Genomic DNA, 21,916 nt, shown 5'->3' on the forward strand with positions numbered 1-21,916 from the left:
TCTGGGTACCCACTTTGAATTGGGAGTTTGTTAAAAAATAATTTGTATCCCTGAAAAATGATCTTTAAGACCCACTGGACCTTTGTTACTGAAAGCCAATTTTCTTTGCAGAGGGAGAGCCTTCCTCCTAGCTTTTGGTGAGTGAAAGAGGGGCAGGAGGGAGAGAGGGAGTCATTGAGAGTTTTTGCCATCAAAGGATGGTTTAGAACTCCCCGCCTTTGGGGCGGAGGTGGTCCAGTGTTTGGTTCTCTGTTGTCCCTATGATAGGGGCCTGGATGGTCTGTCCCTGCAGGGCTTACCTTGCCCCTGTCTGCTAGATGCAGGAAAGGACCAGTGCTTAGAGGAAAAATTCCTGCTAAACCTAGGAGGTTGAACCTGAAAGAAATCTTTTACTGTTTGCATAGATTTTGCTTTGTCTCATCTTTTTAAGCACCTCTTCTGCTTTTATTCCAAACAAGCGGTCCTTATCAAAGGGTACATAAATTAATTTAGACTTGACATGATCAGGGAGAGGTTGTTCTTTCAACCATGCATGTCTCCTAATAACAGATCCTGACACTGCTGCCCTGCTTGAGGCTTCAAGGGCATCATATCCACAGTGTAATGAGTGTTTTGTCACTTGAAAAGTAGACTGCAGTAAATCTGCTAACTCCTTTGAATTAGCACAGTCAGGAAAGGTTGAAGGCTTTTGCTTTAATAGTTCCAAAGTGTGTTGTTGATATTTTAACATATGGAACTGACAGTTGAGTATTCTGTTAGCTAAAGTTGCAGAGGTGTATACTTTTTTACCCCATCTGTCCAGAGCTCTGGAATCCTTGTCAGAAGGAATAGGATTCTTTGCAGAACTAGCCTTAGCTCCTTTAGATCCCTGTGTAATGACCTCCGGGTCTGCAGAAGGATTTCTGTACAGGTCTTTGTGAGAATCTGGTACTCTGCAATACCTGTCAGGTTTACTGGAAGCAGGTGGCAGGGCGTCAGGGGCTAAGCTGGATTCATGGAAAACATCATCTACCACTTCTACGATAGGGGGGATGGCTAAGGGTCTGGGCTGGGGCAGATCTAGAAACTCACTTAGTCTTTTCTTAGACTGGGGGAAGTCCTTTGATTCCCAGTGGAAATGTTCCCTGTTGGTGTGAAGGGTTTCCCCAAAGGAAAGGTCTTCTGGTGGGGAGGCAAAAGGGATAGATTCCTCTGCATCTGAATCCTCATAGGTAGTAAGAGGTTGTTGTTCCTCTTCAAAATCTGAATTATCAGATTCCTCAGAATCCTGTTCTGTCATTATTTCAGGAGAAGGGTCTCTTTTCCTTTTAGAAGCTGTGGACTGCCTAACCCTGCTAAGGAAGATAAGATCCTCCACCATTTTAAGCATTTGGGCTTGGGGCGGTAGAGAAGGAGTAAGATGGTGGCTAGAGGTGGATTTTCTAGGAGTGGCTTGGCTTCTAAGCCTAAGAGTATCTATCGGTCAGAGAGGCGGTAGTTGGGTGAGAAGACATCAGTTTTTGTCTAGAATTGGTACTGCGAAAGGCTTCATCGGAAGCCTGTGCCTGCGTCGTGGCTCCGGAACCAACTGAGGCAGAGACAACCAAAGGCTAGGAAGACCAAGAAGATTTCTGCGGCATACCGGACTCCGAAAGGGTCTCGGTAGAGGCCTGCATAGATATCGTATCGGGCATCAGGGTCTGCGAAAGTGCCTCAGTGAATTCCAAAGAACTGATGACCTGCTTAGCGGTAGCATCGTCAGAAGGCTTAGCCCTGTGTGGTCTGTCTCTATCTTTATCTCTACATTTTTTAGGAATCTACAGTTTGTTGGCCGATGCTATTTCTGAATGCAAAGACTGAAGGCGAAAACACCTGTCTACAATAACAGCACTACAACAAATGGTTCTCATGTTAAAGAGGGCACAGAACCAGAAACGGGGGACGTCGTGGTCTGGGCCTAAACAAGTGATGCAGTATGAATGGAAGTCTTGGTGTGGGATCCGTTTTTCACAGGCAAGACAATTGTTAACTTTTTCAGACATCGGTTAGTGCAAGAAAAAAGGATCCCTAACGGGGTACTTAGCTTTAGATGTTTTAAGCTGTAATTCGAACTCTGGTAGCGACGGACCGGCATACTTGCGAACTGCTTCTGCTACAGGCTCTACGGCAAGAAAGACTGATGTAATGGTGTCGGTTGCCTTGCTTTAAAGCACTGACACCCTGACATCAGTCAGCAAGTGACAGCAGCCGATGCAGAAAAACTGACTCTGGTATTTGGGCCAGCAGAGGGCTACCACAGCAGGGATAACCCACAGGTGATGACTACAACAGTGAAACACGAAAAACATCCAGGGCCTCAAGCATCTATCATACACAGATAGGCTAAAAGGCCTATCTTTCTACTCAGTTTCATACAGATTCCTCAGAAGTGACCTCTGTCTGGCATACAAGGTGACCTTGGACCCAGTCTTGATGGGACTGCTGCATATCCGCAAGTCAAGCTCTACTTGGGTAACCCGCATGAGTGACCTCAACCTGGTCTGTGACATCAATAGAAATTGTTGGAGAGACAGATTTATGTCCTAGAGACCCCCCCCCCATCTATGGAATAGACAGTCAAGCAGTCTACCTCATTACCCCTTTTTTAAACACAACCTGGATAACTGGATGGGAAACAGAAAATGCACCCCTGGGATTCCACCTGGTTCCCTGCTGGACTGGGGCATTGGGTGCTGACTTGTCTAAACATGGGCTAAACTCTTGACTAGATTATAAGGACCTCAGGGTCAACAGCCTAGTAACTTCCTATGATCCAGTGGCCATTGAATACAGAATGGCAGTACTGTCTGGATCCATATTAGGGCATGTGTTATGCTGCTGACATCTAAGCAAGCAACAATATCCAAAAGGGTGTGTGTTACTGTGGAAATAACTCCCACTCAGGGGTGTTTTGAGGTTCGATGCTGCAGGCAGAGGGCCTCTACACCCCTGGAGGGTGTTATCTCCACAATAACATACACCCTGGAGGGCATTATTCTGCTTAGAGAATGGACTGCCTATAAAATTGTTGTGTTTTATCTATTTATTTTTGAAGTGAAAGTTCTTTAGGCATGGTACTGAGAGTTCCGAGTGAAATGGAAAAGTGAAAAGGAATTGAGAATCAGCCTGATGGTGGTGCTGTTCTACTCTTCTAGTTGTTTCTAACTGGCTGACAGGTCTAACCCGTTTTAACTACAGCTATCCCTAGTCACAAAGAGACAGGCAAAAATTTTACAAGCACCCCCTCTGCACACATGCACGTGGGCACACATGCACGCTGGCATACACACACACCCCCACACCCAGCCACAGCCACAGCCACACACACACACACACACACACACACACACACAGAGAGCAATCCCCTGGCAGAAGCAGCATCAGTTGAAAGGTTTCCGTACCTCTCGACAACACCACTCAGACTTACCACAAGAAATTTAGACAGAGCCACAAATAACAGGGGAACAAAGGACCAAAATTAGGGATGGATTTTAAACATTGTTTTATAAACTTAGAAAGTTGCTAGAACAACAGGCCTGCAGCATTGAACCTCATAACACCATTGAGCAGGCGTTAATTACACAGTAACACAAACCCTGTCGGGCATTATTGCTTGCTTAGTGTTTACTCAGTGTTGCATCAAACTTTGTGAAATGGTTAGCTGCCCATGATACACATATGGGCTTTCCTTTACAGTTCCTTACAGAAGTTCCACTTTTACTGTGCATGTGCATATTTTTTTTTTTTTAATTACGTTTTTTTTAATACTTTTTTGTTATAAAATAGTTCCTCTGCCTAATGTTTCAAACTTACTGTAGTATATGTTAATGGTGTTGGAGAAAGCATTTTACATCCAAAATATAACATTTTAAACTGCAGACTGTCCAGATTTTAGGCTATTTTCTGGTCCCCCTCTCATAAAATTTGTAGTTTTCTGGCAAATCACTGAGGACTGAAGTCATTAAATATTGACAGACATTTGAATTTCAGACTTCATATCCTTCAAAAAATTCATGCCAAATGAAACCCTGTTATTCTAGCAACTTTCTAAGCGTATAAGAGTAAAGTTTAGAATCTGTCCCTATTTTTGGTCCTTTGCTTCCCCATTATTTGCGGCTCTGTCGAGATCTCTTGTGCCAAGAGGTTGAGAGGTATGGTCAAGATGTATGCAATCTTCTTATCTGATGCGCTGCTGCCAGGGATTAGTTTGATAGACGCTTTCACTCTTCCTGGTCTCTCGCACGCATACACACATACATTATACATATATATATATATATATATATATATATATATATATATATATATATGCACACGCACACACATACACACCCCTGTTAAGATGCCAGATTTTTGTGATATAAAAAAATGAGACCACAATAAATCATTTCAAACTTTTCCCACCTTTAATGTGACCTATGACCTATAACCTGTACAACTGGAAAACAAATCTGTTAGGGAAAAAATATAAAAAATAAAAGATGTACAACACACTGGCTGCATAACAGGGGTATGTAAACTTTTTATATCTAGTATATATATATATATATATATATATATATATATATATATATATATATATATATACACATATATATATATATATATATATATATATATATACATACATATAATTTTTTTTTATTTTTATTTTATATATATATATATATATATATATATTTTTTTATTTTATATATATATATATATATATATATATATATATATATATTTATATATTTTTTATTATATATATATATATATACACACACATACACACACGGGTCTAGGACATATGCTCGACTAGCATATGTCAAATTACAAAACATCGAGCACACAAACACACATACACAAAAGCGCTTCCATGTATGTGTAGTTCAAAAAAAAAATCTAAGTTTCTGCAGGGGTGCAAAGCCCCCCTGCACCCCCCCCTACTTTATTATTCTCACTCCAAGATCACACTACAGTGGGGAAAAGGGAATTTTCCTTTACCCGCACTATCTACGAAACAGGCACACATACACGGAAACGCTTGTCAATGTTAAACGCTTTCATGTATGTGTGTTCGATGTTTTGTGATTCGGATATATGCTAGTCGAGCATGTGTCCGGACCCCATACACACACACACATTTTATATATCTCAGTGTATGCATACATACACAGACACACGCACACTTTTTCGGTTTCATTTATTTTTTTTATACTTACTAAACAGCAAAAGAGCTCCTTAGCAAATTTAAGATAATGGCTTGATCTCTGTCTCAGTCTCATACAGGTATACGCTCGCACACAGACAAACACATACACACATGTATTCTTTTTTTTTTTTTTTAATTTTAGACTCACTAAACAGCAAAAGTGCTGCTTAGCAAGCATAAATAATAGTTGGCTCGATCTCTCTCACTTTCAAACACAGACAAATGCAGATATTTTTTATTTTATTTTATTTTTTTTTATTTTACACTCACTAAACAGCAAAAGTACTGCTTAGTGAACGTAAAATAATGGCAGCCTTAGTTTTTTTCAGACCGAGCTCTACCACAGCTTGATATGCTGTCATGAAGTGTTAGACCCGTTTTTCAGTGAGCATTACCTGTAGATTCCCTGCTAGAGAATGTTCATTCTCCAAACAGGGTGGGGATCTACAGGTCTCCCATTTTCTAACAGGGGTCAAGAGCTTTTTTTTTTTTTATGGAGCCCCAGAACACTTTTGGGATTTTATGATGAATGCTTTGTGAGTCAAAGTAGTAGCAGATTTTATCTAGTTTAACTTTTTATAGTAAGATTCCAGAGGTACCTAATGTTTTGATGATTTTGTGAAGTTAGATTCTGTTGCCAGATTTTCCAAGCCTTATCCCTTTTATGCATAAGTGTTTTGGTGTCAGAGCCAGAGGGCAGTATTATACTTGACTCTTTCTTCTAATCAGAGAGCCTAATTTGTTTGAATCAACTTTCCTTAAGGTATTGGTAAAGAATTTTATCACGGAGAGGAATATTTTATTTGGACTGGTGGTCAGTATCCAGTTCAGAAGGGATTGTTTACTTTTGAGCTTGTTGAACCTAGTAGGAGATTTGAATAATTTGAGTGTAGCGAAAAAGATTTAGTGATATGGTAGTCAGTAGTGTGGCATAGTCAATCTATGTTTGGGTCCCCAAGAACAACTATTTTGTAAAGGATGCTTGACACCATCCAGGGCAGAAAATATGTCATAGCACAGATGTCTACTAGTGGAATGTATAAAGCAGTTATATATGAAGTAATCCGAGTGTTTAGCTGGAAAAGGGAAATAAGGATGTCAGCATTCCTGAAAGTCAGCAGATTGCCAGAGTACTGAGTTCAAAAGTACTGGAGACCATTACAGCAATGCCTCCTTCCTTCTTTTCTATACAATCATGTCTATAGATGCTGTAGCCAGGAGGTAATTTCTGAATCTTTGAAGCCTGATTTCAGACAGGTTTCACAAATGGTGAAATGTGTGGTGGGAGCATGACTAGCTATGCATGTAGCTCAGTTATTTTGTTAGTAATATTTCTGATGTTAATGTGAAGAAGTTTCATCTCCAACAGGTCATATTCACATATTCACATTTCCATCCTTCACTTTCTTTGTGAAAGTCTTTACTTTCAAGCAAACACATCCTCACCTTTCTTAGCAGTGTGTTGGGTAATTTTCTAATTTTTGACACTTCTTCTGGTCTGGTGCCCAGCTCCTTGCAACAGGTTGTTAAAAGTGTCTGATACGTGAGTTCTTGTCTGTCTAATTCAATTTCGATGAAATCATTGTCTTTAACAGAAGGGTTCTCAACTCTCACTTTGAGTACCAGCTCTGCAAAGCAAAATCAACCTATTAGATATTGAACAATTTTTTCAGCACTGAAACAAAATAAGCTGTGCATAACAAAATAGGATCCTGGATTTAAATGGTTAGGTGTCTCTTCACTTCAAAGCAAGGCAGATAACCACAGTGATATACCACATTAAAAACATATATTCAGCTTACACAAGGCAAGTTTCCTGCAGAATATGTAATTCCACCAAACGTACAGTTGTTTAAGTAAACTTACAAAAGTAGATGTTCAAATAGACCACTGTTGCAGTCATCTAAGCTATATGGGTTATATCCTTATAAAATTATATCAATCAGTCAGCATCCAAAGATTTAGGGTACCAGCCAAGTGCCCTAACTGCTAAAGGCCACATAAAATCAGTGTTCAGTGCACCAAGCCTTCAGCACTCTCTTGCCTTAGAGTAAAAGAGACTACGACAAAATGATACATAAAAGTATCTATACCCTGACAAATAAAACAAGACATGAGAAGATGGATGGAGGGAGGGAATCCCTACAGCAAGTGATCTATTTGGGCATCTACTGTTATGGTAAGTTTACTTACACAGCTGTACTATGTTCATCATAAAACCACGGCTGCAGTAGCCTGAGCTATATGGGTAGATTACCAGAGTTTAGAAAGGAAGGGAGAAGGAAGGAGTGAGTGTCCTGGAGCCCATGGAAAATAGTCCTGGCAGGACCTGCTCTGGACCTGCAGAAGGAATCTAATTTGTAATGTTTTGTAAATATATAAGCAGATGACCAAGTTGTTGCCTTTAGAATATACAGAGTCCTCCCTTTTCCAAAAAGCCACAGTAGAAGGCAAAGCCCTGGTAAATGGGTCCTAATCATGCATAGGCAAAGCCCTGGTAAATGGGTCCTAATCATGCATGGAAGTGGCTTATTATGGTGAGTATAGCAAAAAACAGCAGCATAACAATTGGAAACTGTCTAATTTAACACTGACTGCCTCTTTTTTCACATTCATAACAATGATTTCCTGAAGGTCTCAGCCCTGTCAAGATTGTATCTGAGCTGCCTGCGGACATCCAGAGTGCGCATAATCCTTTTCCCCTCATGTTTTGGGTCTGAAAAATAAGACAGAGATGAATAGCTGCAACAGAATCAATGTAAACTCTGAAACCACTTTAGGCATCAAAAACAGATTTGTTGTCAAACACATTCTGTCTTAATGGAAAATGAGATGAGGTCGACTCTAGAACAGCTTGTAACTTAGATGCTTTTCTCGCAGAACTCAGAACATTTCCAATTGAATAACTTCAGATCAGTTTGCTGAACTGGTTCAAATGAAAAAAGCACAAGCTTTTCAGGAACAAAATTGAGATCCCAAGAAGGAGCCACCTGTTTTCTAGGTAGACTGATATGTAGAACCCTTTTCAAAAATTGTGGCATTGTAGAAAGGGGGGAAATCTATAGGCAGACAAACAGAGATGGCTGAAATGCGATTCAAAAGAAGAGTAAGAAAGGCTGGAGGAAAGTAATTCACAAACACTGTGGGGGGAGAGAAAGAAAGGCATTTGGCCATTCAAAGGGTCCCGGTTCTTACTCTGGCACCAACTAGGAGATATTTTCCATATATGGCTTTCTAGTAGCAAGTTTCTTAGCCCCCTTTAATACCTGCTGCATGTCGTCTGGAAGAAAGAGGTGCCTGAAGGTACTAAAACTGTGTCAACCAGGCAGTCTACTGAAGAAGTTGAAGACTGGGGTGCATCAATCAACCACTGTCTTGTGTGAGTAAACCCATCTGTTGAGAAAGTTTTTGATATTTGCTCTTGCCAATTATTTTTGAAGAGTCCTTCTGAATCTTTAAGAATTACCCTGGTTATCAGTGGAAAGGGTGAAAAGGTGTAAAGAATGAATTGTTTCAATGGTAACAGAATGAAATTCCAGTATCGCAGATTTACACAACTGTACTATATTCATCAGAAGATCAGTGTTGCAGTAGCCTAGCTATATGGGTAGATTAAAATTCTGCATTTCAGACTTGCTTACGAGGAATCCTGTAGAAGAATTGCTTTAGCGGTCTGTTGTGAATGGAGGCAAACTGATCTATTTGACTAGTCCCCTACAGTTGGATCAATTTCCTGAAAGATCCCGGAGCTCAATTTCTATTCATGAGGGTCTGTCCTGGTTCTGGTCCTGCTCAGTTTGTCTGCAATAATGTTTACATACCACATCACTGTGCTGTTGCCTGTGATCACTAATAGAGGGCTTAAGAGTCCAAAGATAGTTTAGAGATTTGACAGCATTTATATGTGTCATTATTTCTTTGGCATGTGCCTTCTGTGGAAAGTTGGGCGCCGGGCTGGCAACTCGACACCGTAAAACTCCACTGCCAATCATGAGCGGACAGGTGATCTGCTGTGGGAACCCCTAACTGTGAAAAAGCCGAAAGAAGAAGATTATTTCTTTGGCATGTATGTGTTTCAGTCTGCCTTGCTTATTCTACAGACCTTGAATCTTCACCCCCTGGAAACTGGTGCCCCAGGCAAAGTCTGTGGCATCTGTGGTTACAGACTGGGGAGGAGCTGGAAAGAGGAAGAAAGATCTAGGTTGAAAGTAATGTGGTCCACGCACCAAAGTAGCTCCTTTCTGACAAATCCAGACACTGGTATTTCAAAAAAAAAAAAAAAAAAAAAAAACAGATGCTGCTGGTACTGGGTGTAACGACCGTGCACTGGCCCAGCAATCAAGGAGCCTCAATCCTCACCACTAACACCAGTGAGGGGTGTCTATATAGGGAAAGGATAATAAATACACACACAGTAAAGTACAATTTCCCTTATGAGCACACAGAGATCACAGTTAGTCTGGGGCTGGCTTCGCCCTTTCTCTCCAGATCCCCAATAAGACTCCCCACTGGCACAGCTATAGGGTTCAGATCTCAGCCTAGTGGGCAAGCTAAAACCTCCACCACCCTCTCTATCCAATCAGTGCTTTGTGTCCCTGCCCAAGTAGCTGACACACACACACTTTGATATAAGTTTAGACAACCACACAGACACTCTTGGGGAAGGCTGGCACAGGTTCACCAGCTGTGCCCCCTTTAACCAGACTATACGGTAGTACCACTTGCCACCACCCACTAATGTATCAGCTACTCAAAGGCCCTTATTAAAGGGTATCCAGTTATTACTGTGCAATATTAATATCCAAATGGTAAGTGCAACCAAACAGTCAAGATATATTTGGAGTGACTTGGTACAGTATCACTATATACATGCAATGTACTCTTAGAGCTTAAATTATCTATACAGAAAACAGCCACAGTTGAAAGGTTTAAAAATACTTAATAAGTATTAAAAACACAAGACAATACTTCTTACTACACAGTGCTAGTCAAGAGTTCAGAGATCACAGAGAAATACTTCACATAATACCACAGAAAAGTTCTGACAAAACAGAAAAACAAACTAGTATAGTCTTCCTATTTCCTAACTATATCTAAGAGAAACCACAGTTCTAAAATAAACTTACATACACAGCAAGACAGTGCTGGTGATGTTGGATGTTCTCAAGACAAATGCTCTAATGCTCTGATTCTCTCTGTCCTTAAATTGATAACACAGTACCACAGATTCATTTCAGATTACATCATTTCTTTCTGGTTCCCAGGCTAACAGAACTCCAAGGTTAATGGCCCCTTTGATCTTTCAGGTGGTCAGGAACCAGAGCGATAAAAGAAATTATATATGCAAATTCTAGCTACTAACTCTGGCCTCAAAACAATAGTCAGAATTCCTTCATCCAGACATATCAGCTCTGAATTTTGAAATCAAAGACTGTCATAAAATGCTTAACTTAGCTTTCTTACAGCAGAGTGCACTGTTGTTACATTTTTGCAGTTCAATACCCAATGCAGTCTTTTCACATTTAAGAGAACAAGCCTGTGGCTTACATTAATATTTACAAATGACAGAATTATCTACAAAATTATATCTGGCTAGGCTGGCAGCCTTCACCTATCTTCACACTGGGTTCACAGAGATCGGAGAAATCATCGACTTTTTCTCATGTGAAGTCTGACCAGTGGAATTATAAGACTCGTAGAAGTCAAGAACCCTAGAAACCTGAAATATTCCCTGACAGGATAAGAGATTGGTTGGAGAATTCCAGAAACCTTTCCTTGTAAAGATCTATGTTGCCCTTTGGGAGAGAAGCCCTCCTGAGGGATGTACCCATACGGTATCCCAGAAATGCTATCTTGTGAAAAGTAATGACAGAAGACTTCTGTCTGTTCAGCTGGAATCCTACATTGAGATGATTCTTTTACCCAGGCCAGACATTTGTGGCATTTTAAAAAGGAGTCTACAAAAATGAGGCTTTTGTCCAATATGGAACAATGAGAATGTCCTCAAATTTTTTGGGGCTATAACTGGAGCTGTACTCTTTGTAAGCACACTTGGAGCTAAAGATATCATGAAGTGCAAAACAGAGAAATGAAAATGAAAGCCAAACAGAAAATCTTAAAAAGCCTAAACTCTGAGAACTGGAATGTATTGATAGTCATTTTTGGGGTTTAAAGTTACCAAGAAACTAACAGGTGGAATGAGTGGTAACAGAGACTGAAATAAAAGCATGTTAAAGTTTGGAACTTTCAAGTGAAGATTCAGAAAACACAAATCTAAAAGTAGTCTCCACATACCTACGTCTTTCTTTGGCATCAGAAAGATTTTATTCTTTGGCACCAGAAAGATTATTGAATAAAATATTTCTGATGCCAAAGAAAGAAGTAGGTATTTGGAGATCACTATGAGATTTCTCCCCTAGAGACAGCATATCTTCCAGGACAGGATGAAACAGGGGCATATGGTTTAGCAGATAGAGGTCCCCTGAAAAGGTGAAAGGGACCCTCTCACTGCCAATTGTACCCTTTTTAAATTATTCTCAGGACCCGACTGTCTGTGGTCATCTGTTGCCATTTAGGTAAATGAAGACCTAAACTTGGGTAAGGTTTGCAGGATTGCTAGGGTGGGAAAGGGACCCCCTGAATTCATTTCCTCCCATTCATCAAATATTTTAAGGACTTCAGAATAGGAGGGTTCAAACAGAACATCTCTATCCAGGGGAGAATTCAGCATTTCAGATTTAAGATCTTCTGGTAAATTCTGAGCATGTCACCAAGCAAGCCTTTTCATTACTGATTCAGTAGCAGCTGCTCTAGATACAGCATCAACACAGTCACACGCACACTTCAGAGAGTGTTTGGTTACCTGAGAAACAAGAATAAAGAATTCAGAGAAGCCTTATCCTGTGAAGAGGTAAGGTTATCAGTTAACTATCCTATCTTCCAAAGAAGCAAGCATGAATTTAGACAATGACAGTTCAGAACTCTGATGTCCAAAGAGCAGAGGAGTATACCTTCTTCTCAAATCTACCAAAAGCTTTCCCATCCCTGTCAAAGGGGGCATGTTTAGCATTCATAACACACTTGGTGACAGATGTCTTTTAAAAAAAATTAAGACGCATCTATTTTGGGATTAATAAAAAGATATTTGTGAGTCTGGGGAACCTTATTTTATCTATCAGACTTTTTAGGTGCAGTGATTGACTGTCAAGCATACTGCAACTGGGCAAAAATACATCCTAAAAAGGTTATAAAACTCGAGGAACAGATGCAGGTTGAGGCAGATCCAGTTATAGTAAGTCATATGTCCATTGAGATGCTGGAATTTCAGCCAGTTCCCAATGAAACAATTCTTTCATTCTGATGCCAGTTTCAGAAAAGGATAATTCTTCAAAAAGGGGAAGTCTGAAGAAACCATTCCTCAGAATCTGATTTCTCCTCATGTAGCATGGATACTGGAGAAAAAGAATTCCAGTCTAATTCATGTACATAAGACTGGGACTCAATCTGAAACAGAAGAAAATCTTACCTTTTATCATTTCGTGATGGATCAGAACTTAAAGACAGAAAGGCTCGGAATAATCCCTTAGCAAAACTCAAGCAGCATTTCCTGACTATCCTCTGTGCAGCAGGAGAAGAAAAATACCTAACTTTCTATTTTCAATTTCTAGGAGACTCCCCCAGAAAGACCAACCCAAGAATGTGGCTCTTCTTGGGAATATAGCACTGAATATCAGATTTGTGCTAAAGCACTGCATGCTCCTTCCCCTGAGACCAACAAGAGTGGTTCCCCCTTGCCGACAAGGAAAAACAAATAGCTTCCGAGGACGTATTTAACTCCAGGTCCTTGGTGGCTTCTTCAGAAACGTCAGTGAGACCAAGAAAAAATAATGCGCAGTCTGAGGTACCTCACTTAGTCACAACAGAGTCACTCATTGCTGGTAGAGGTTACTGAAGAATCCTGCCGGACTATGGAAGACTCCAGTGAAAATTTCTTCTTCTGCAAATGAGAGAGGAAAGACCTGAATAGCCCAAAGCCTGTGTCATGGTTAGCCAAGAATGAAAGTCTGACAAATGTATAGCTGAGCCTGAAAGACCTGGTGAATCACCTGACAGGAAAATTACAATTTTGAGGTAAAACATTCCAGAACAACCCCCAGAACTACTGTTGCAGTAACATAAAAAGTAAAGGTTTTACAAGAAAAGTGATTTTATAAGTTTTCGTCAAACAGTTAATTTTAATAAAAAAATAACTTTTTGAGTAAACTTGACAGCTCCTAAAACACACATTTCCTAATCAAATGACATTTTTTTCTCCTGAAAAAAATTAATTCCTCAGAAAATTGTAAAATGGAAGGTTTTCCCCAGAAGCATACTTGCCTGCCCAGCCTTGGAGAAGCACTAGTGGACTGCTGATCACTCAGTCTGCAGGGAGAGTGTACTTGGATGGCAAGAAAATTATGAAAGCTTGACATTTTAACCACTAATTTTATACAGCTATTCTTAAGCCCTACTTTGGTTAGAGCACATGGGAGGTGCCATAAAACTTTGGATGCTGGCTAGAATTGTATACTTAGCTGTATATGGGTTATATCCTGCCAAGTGTACAGCAACAATGATCTAATGATAAACATACAAAAGAACTCTACCTGGACAACTGGACATGGAAACCTTTAGAAATGACTTTTGCAGTACTAGCAACTAGCCTGACATCCAAGTTTCAGGCTTCAAAACAGTAATAAAGTCTAGAAAATCTGTAAGAATACAGCACACTGGTTTAATCAGAGACAGCACTCCACAAGATAAACAAATGCTTATATATGCAAGTACATTTTCGTCTATACAGATTTCCTTAGATGCACATGCATAAACCAGTGTACTGTACTTCGTTGGGCTTTCTGTGCTGTATTCTTACAGTTTTTGGTTTCTTTTTACAGCACTTGCTTCCATTTTCTGTGAAAGTCTAGAAAATATCAACCACAAATGCTTAGTGAAATGCTAAAGCGGCACCTTTAAAATTTTAATATTTTCTTACATTACAATCAACTGTTAAAACCATCATAACTAACACAGCTATTACAATATCCATTAACAAATAAAATTAGTAAGCTATCATAAAAAAATGCAGCCATTACTGGTGCAGATTCTAAAGGGTTGAAGGGAGACATTTTAGTACTAGGGAAGATATATGATAAAGCTAATATTACTAAAACTGGCTTGCTCACTCATATTTTTCCTTCAAAAGGTGATGACCTTGGCTCAGGAAATGATCTGTGCTGATGGAGAACCACTCATGTGTGGGAAAGAATAAAATACCACTTTGGCAGCTCTCCTTCCCAATGGAAGAAAGTAACTGCTGCAGCTCCCACTAGAAACAAAAACAAGGTGGCATGGCTTATAGAATTAATATCTTTCTCTCTCAATGCAGTGGGAAGACAGCATGGAAAGGTAAAAACATGTGACTATTCATCATATCTGGAAAAAGAGGGTTATCTGCAGAAATTTCTTTGAAATTGCAGTGGCTTCCACATTTGCAGTGGTACCTCCTATATATGACAGAATTCTTGAAACTGGGTTAGAAGGTATGCACTTTACAGTCCACCTCAGTTCTTAACTGCCTAATCAAACTAGACACCACCTGTATCAAAAACACAAACATGTTAAAACAAAGAGTCATAAAATGTTCTCGTTTAATTCAAGTTCAATGCATTCAGGACTACATCAGTGGAAGTAAGGTGGGAAATTAATTTGCATTATTGAGGTCCCTCGAAGTTGTATAGAGTGAGTGCTACTTTAAGTCTTGGTACTTTTGTGATTCAGGGCACTGTTGCAATTGTTCACTTTTCTGTTTGCTGTAAGGTGCTTGTGTAATACAGTAGGCTTGTGATTGGGTGAGATGACATTCAGTTCAGCTGTTTAACTGAACCCTCATGTGAATAGTCGCATATTACTTGTGTCATGATTAGTTTCCTAAAGCAACATTACTTAATGCAGGGTTGGATAAATTCTGTACTGCTAAAGATTTGGATATCATTAGGATGTAGTAAGTTTTTTTCTTTGAAAGAACAATTATTTGACAAAGATGGATTTCTTTTGGGTTTTCATGGAGGAAAGTCATTGAGTAATAAACATTCATACATTGTGCAGCATTTTTTGGATTTCAGTCGTGTTAAATGTGGAAACAGAAAGGGAAGTATGAGATGTTTATTAAAGATAAATTACACTAATGCTAGGATTCTGAATAATAAATTGGAATGTCTGATTTGCTTGGATAGTGAATATGATGTGGCAGTGATTACTGGATCATAGCACTGTAATTTTGCCAGGTTATAAACTATAAGATTATTTAAGGCAAACTAGAAAAGGTTGTGGTGTGGTTGTACTTGTATCCAATAAGATAACTGCTAGGTTGATTGATAAAGATTATATCCATGAGATTGTTTTTATGGAATTAACTGTTAAATCTGATATGAATGATTTTTGTCTTTTAGTACAATATAAAAGTTCAAGATCAATATCCATTCATGAAGGATTACACAAGCATTTGAGCATTAATAATCTTATTACATTTGGTGATTTTAATTTTCGTAACATTAATTGGAGTAATGGAGCACATGTAACTGAGCTGGAAGATTAATTTTATGATTTTTGATCAGTAATGTTGCTCGGAGTATTCATTTTTTCTACATCAAAGAATAATACATTAGATTTACTATTCATTAATGTCCCTAATAAGATAACCAATATTAAACAGTTATATCCACTGGGTAAATCAGATTGTATTGCTTTTGAATTTTCAGTTTTAATGAATTAATATTCACATCATTCTAAAATTATATTTGATAAATCTAACATTTTTATATAGATATACAGCAGAAGATTAATTCTATTGATTTTATGTATCCACTAGTTGGAATACTTCTGAATGCATTTCTTAAGAACATTTTAATATGTGTAGGTAATCATTCACTAAATGGAATGAGAAATATTCTCAGCATTCATGAAATATAACTCATGGAATATAAAACATTCTAAACTGTCAAAAAAGAAAAAGACGAAATGTAGAATTTGGAAAAAGTATAACCACATAGCTGGAAAAAGGACCTATAATCTATTACATAGAAGACTGAAATCAGTATCACTAAGAACAACAAAATGTAATTAGGAACATAATTTGACAAAAGGCTTGGTTAAGAAATTCTAATCTTATGTTAATTAAACTAAAGGAATAATAAATTCTGTTGGGTCTTTTGTGGTTAATGGCACTGTACTGTATGCGAGCAAAAAATTAGCTGAGGAGTTTTAATAAACTTATTATTCATGATTCTAGTCGGGAAATTACACACTGAGCTTTATTCTACAATAGATATTCACCAGTGTCCAGGTTTTACTGAAGGTTTAGTGTACAAATCTTTGGTGTGAATAAGAGATGATAGCAGTTCCTCTTCAGATAATATACCAGGTTGCTTTTGGGCCTCAAACATATTTCTGCAGTCATGATATCATTTTTTTTACTAACTTGTCATATGGTCATGATCCACCAAGTCGGGAAGGTGCTGATGTTCTGCCCATTCATAAAGGAGGTCTAATGGATACAATTTCTAATTACAGACCAACTAGTTTGATCCTTCTGGTTGGCAACACTTTTGAAAGATGTTCTCTATCAGTACTGAACAGAGATTTACAGGATACAATGTTAGATACCTTGCTACACTGGTATATACAGAATAGATAGATTCTTACAAATTTGATTAATTTTTATGAACCTGTCAGTTTGGCTTTACAGATGGTTTTATCTGTGGTTGTGGTCTACCTGGATCATTCCAAAGCCTTTGATAGTGTACAACATAAGGTCATTACTGATGCATTATGTCAACAATCAATTAACCATTTTATCATTTGCAGGGTGCCAAACTGGTTGCAACACAGAGTTAGAATTTATTCTTATTATTCTAACTGGGCTCAGGTGTATACGGGAGGTCAGCAGGGTTCAGTGTTAGGACCTATATAATTTAATATTATAATTTCTTTGATGTCTAAATCCTCTGTACTATGGATGGCTAAATATGCTGATGACATAAGTTTGGATGTCTTGTGACTTCCCCTACTGACACTGTTAAATGTAACACCTACCTAACCACAGTTGCCCTATGGTTAGAACAAAATGAGCTTAATATTAATAAAGTTAAATCCGAGGTCTTATATTTCAGGAATCACAACATCATCCTGAGATTATGGACTTATTCATCTCAGTTATGATAGAGTATGAAGACCTTGGAATTGTCAGAATTGTAGATTCATAACACAGACTCAATCAGAAAAGCTAAATGATAGGGTTAACCTTTAAGAACTTTATTTCAAATGGTGTTGAATTTTTAAAAGGGTTGCTCATGGTACACATATGTTCTATCATTAAAAATATAATGCTTAGTTTTGTACATGTAAGAGTAATTCACTTATTCTTGGGGCTATTAATGAACATATACAAAATGATTACAGGATGTTAAAAGTCTCACTTATGACTCTAGAGTACAGGAACTTGAATTACATTCCATTAGCTAAAGACACTTGCATGGTAAGGTGTGCTGTGCCTGGCATATAAGGCATTAAAACATGAGGAGCACTACTAGAGGTGGTTGTCTTACATTCAGAATGAGCAATGCAGGACTACAACAAAGATCCAAATTTGTAACACACTCAATGGTATGTTTGTGGAATAAAAACTCCTTTCCATGCTCGCCAAAGTGGGAGTCTGCAAACCTTAAAAAAAAACATCTGGACATCTGGGATGACGCCTAAAGTTTATTCACTTAATCCTGAGCCTACATTTTAATTTGGTCTTGGCCCTAATCCAGTTATTCCCTTAAGTATAAACTTGCTTAGCAGTAACTGACCTATGTCTATGAACTTCTGCAGTAGGTAGAATGTTGAGAGGATCATAAGTGGCAACAACTAAAATGCAGAGGTATGAGAAGACAAAACTAAAGTAAGGGATTAGTCCGAAAAAGTCAAATGTGCCTTGGAAATACATATATAGGCTACTGTGCTCTTTAAAATTGTGCACAAACAGCTGATTGACTACAGCATAAATGTAAACATTTGTAAATCTGTGCATAAATAACAATTACAATATAAATGAAAACGGTGGACATATTCCTAAAGCTTGCATTAGTGGCAACTACTTTTCTAGCTGATTAATCTTTAATGGAATTTAGCCAAGTATGGCATACTGATGGAAACAATATAAAGAATGAGAGCTGACTGGAAGGCATCTGTTTGACTACAGGTTTAACTTACCTGCTGTAAACAAGAGAAAACAAACAGTCCATAAACCTAAGCACTTTTCCCTTGCGTACATTTCCAAATGATGGTAATCATCCAGAAGATGAAAAAGGTGCACTTCATTTGAGTCTCAAGGAAAAATAAAAATCAGAAGAAAATTAGGGTTTCTAATGAGATCAAATTCTTGTTTGAAAAAGTAGCGCTCCTTACCTAAGATGGCTTGTGACTCCTGGGATCTGCTGGGCACAATGGGAAACTACCAAGATATAGATCTTTGAAGACATAAACCTCAATCACAAAACCTCTTGTTCAGTGAAGGTGCAGGAAGTTTGACTGAACCTATGATGGAGAATCCTCTTGCAGGACTGGTACATCAACTCAAATTAAGGTCCCTCTCTCGAACATTGTGAAATGTACGAATGAGGAAACACATGGATTGAGTCAAAAAGATGTTGAATGTGACAAATGGCCTGCAAGAAAGCACTGACTGAGGATATGACAATGGGTTGCAGCTGAAATGAAGACTTTTCCACTTAGCAGTGTACGCCGATAAGAATAAAGCTTTCTGGCAGCTAATAAATCCTCCAAGTTTTTGGCGGGCAGCCCAAAAGGAATGACAGAAATCAATAAAAAAAGGGTTCTGAGTTGCAGCCAGTCTGTAGTGAAAAGTTAAAACTAAAGCTCACTCAGACTACCATGGAGCAAATGATACTAGATTAGATCTTTACTATCAAAACTTCACCAAAAAATGAGAAATCAATACCTCCACTATCCATACAATAAAATAAATTAATTTTTAAATTTAATAAAAAAAATTAACATACAATTGCTGTCATAGAACAATGTTGACCTTCACATGGTTTCTTAGCTCAGGATATTTTGGGGGGACTGCTACTGTGAATAATGGAATTTGTGAGAATGTTCAACTTCCCTGAAATGTGGACTTTTACTGGAAGCCCCTTTTGTCCCTTTAGTTAATTCCATAAATCTGGACATATCCCTGACCTAGGATGACAGGTTCCATTAGTAATGATTAACAATAAGGGGGCCACATAAACAAATTTTATAAACACTGAATTAATACCACACTTTTAGGAGGGCTACCTGAAAAATATGATGTAATTAAACTTAAACTTAGCAAAACTGTTCCGGACATTTTAGATTCCTTGGCTGAAGACCCAAAGTCAAAGGACATGGTGATGCAGGAAAAGACTCACTGTGCCTTTGTGCTTCTACTGCAATGACTCCCCCAAATAATTATCATCTGTATAAAATTACTAAATTCTGAAGATGTTCTGAAAATTATTAAATACTCAAGATAAATTTACTTGGAATGGAACAAAGTTAAGATTCCCCAGGGAAATTACTGTTGAATAGAAACATCTACATTTTATTAGTCCTTACAAAGTGTCCAAATGCAATTCTCAACTAAGTCCTCTTTTCCACAGAATGTTGTCTGACAAACTATCCTTTAATTCCGTATGAACCAAAAAAAGAAGTTATGTCTTACCATAAAGTACAGTTTTGTACCTACCATAAATGTAGATGTTCGAGTGTTCACCCTGCTGCAGTCATCACACTTGGGTTATCCTGCCATCAGGCGGTCCTGCAGTCAGCCCGAATTCCAAAGTCTTGGTCTGGCGTCGGTTGCTGTCGCTTCTTCCCTGACGTCAGTGCGCCAGGGGTATATAAGAGGCATCCAACACCATTTTCTTCAGTTTTTCTTGCCCCAGGTGTCAGGTGCCCCCAAAATGTAGGCTATATATATATATATATATATATATATATATATATATACACACACACACATATGGCTATATAAAAATAAAACAAAACCCTTGGGTACAAGCAAATACACCACATACGTAGAATAGGGTAAAGTGGTAGAGATAAGTTCAGCTAGTTCAGAGGGGATGGAGGGAGGGTAACCTGGACTGCAGCAGGGTGAACACTCGAACATCTACATTTATGGTAGGTACAAAACTGTACTATGTTCAGCATGTTACCCTGCTGCAGTCATCACACTTGGGTTGAATCCCAAAGCTAAGGAGGGGAGGTGGAGTCAAACAGGGTTAGAAGAAGCTAGTAGGCCCTGCAAAACTGCAGTGGCAAAACCAGCTCTAGTCTTACAGTAAAGAGGTAAGTGATAGTGTTTGGTGAAGGTGTGCACTGAACTCAAAGTAGCAGCTTCCAGAATATCCTTGGTTGGCACTCCCCTGAGAAAGGCTGCTGATGTAGCTGTAGCCCTGGTGGAGTGGGACCTAATGTTAACAGGTACTGGTTTCCCATGATGTGTGTAGCAGAAATGTATGCAATGTCCTATCCAATTAGAAATTGTCTGTTTTGAGATGGCTTTTCCTTGTGATCCTGTAGCACAGGCTACAAAGAGCTGGTCAGTTTTTCAGAAAGCCTTAGTTTTACCCAAGTAGTAACGTAATTGCCTGTGAATGTCCAAAGAGTGCAGGAGTCTTTCTCCTGTGTTCTGGGGATTTGGGAAGAAGGTGGGCAAGTGAATGGTTTGGTTTAGGGCCACACTGGATACCACCTTTGGCATAAAGCAAGGATTAGTTCATAGAGAAACTCTGTCTTGATGAAAAATGAGGAAAGGTTCCACTGCCATTAGTGCCTGTAGCTCTGAGACTCTTCTAGCTGAGGTTATTGCTAATAGTAGGGCAGTTTTCCATGAAAGAAATTTTAAATCAGTTGAAAAAAGCTGGTTCAAAGGGCGGCAGTGTAAGCTTTTCCAGGACAAAGTTGAGATCCCAAGTAGGTGTTGGAGCTCTCCTTGGTGGTCTTAAGTTCTTAGCCCCTCTGAGGTAATGTCTTAGGAGTGGATGTGAAAATAAAGGAGGATCCGTGCTGAAATTGCTGAGGCGTGGATCTTAATAGATGAAAAGGAAAGTCCTTTGTGTAACATCTCAGTTAAATATTGTACAATCTGAGAAATGTTCGGCTCCAGGGGATTTAGGCCTTTAGCCTGGTTCCAGGCTCATAATCTTTTCCATTTGTCTGAATAGGTTTTCCTGGTGCTGGGCCTCCTGGCCTCCAGAATGACATCCTTAACAGCTTTGGATAAAGGTGTTGGCTGGTTGTTTAGGTAATTTTCCATGCAGCTAGGTTTAAAGTCTTGAGCTGGCTGTGTAGAATCAGATTGTCTCGCTGGGTGAGCAGGTGAGGAATTTGTGGCAAAATCCATGGTGGGCCCTGGGCCATGTTCCTTAAAATTGGATACCAATGTTGGCGTGGCCAGTCTGGTGCAACGAGAATCATTTGTGGCCTCCCTAATCTGACTTTCAGCAGTACCTTTGCTAGAAGAGGCAGTGGAGGGAAGACATACACTGTTAATGTTTTCCAATTGAATGAGAGGGCGTCCACTTTCCAAGCTAGTGGATGGAAGGTCCTTGTGCAAAATTTTTGAAGTTG

General features: G+C 38.9%; 1 protein-coding gene across 1 annotated transcript in view; it reads right to left on the reverse strand.

The window, feature by feature from the left end:
* ANKRD40 (ankyrin repeat domain 40) overlaps positions 1-21,916 on the reverse strand; it is a 735,912-nt gene that overhangs the window by 102,058 nt on the left and 611,938 nt on the right. Inside the window, exon 4 of the mRNA XM_044071087.1 lies at positions 6,662-6,843. Coding sequence (XP_043927022.1) covers positions 6,662-6,843 — 182 coding nt within the window. The remainder of the gene's footprint in view (positions 1-6,661; positions 6,844-21,916) is intronic.

The sequence above is a fragment of the Protopterus annectens genome, chromosome 5.part0, assembly GCF_019279795.1.
Source record: "Protopterus annectens isolate FY-2018-M chromosome 5.part0, PAN1.0, whole genome shotgun sequence".
NCBI lineage: Eukaryota > Metazoa > Chordata > Ceratodontiformes > Protopteridae > Protopterus > Protopterus annectens.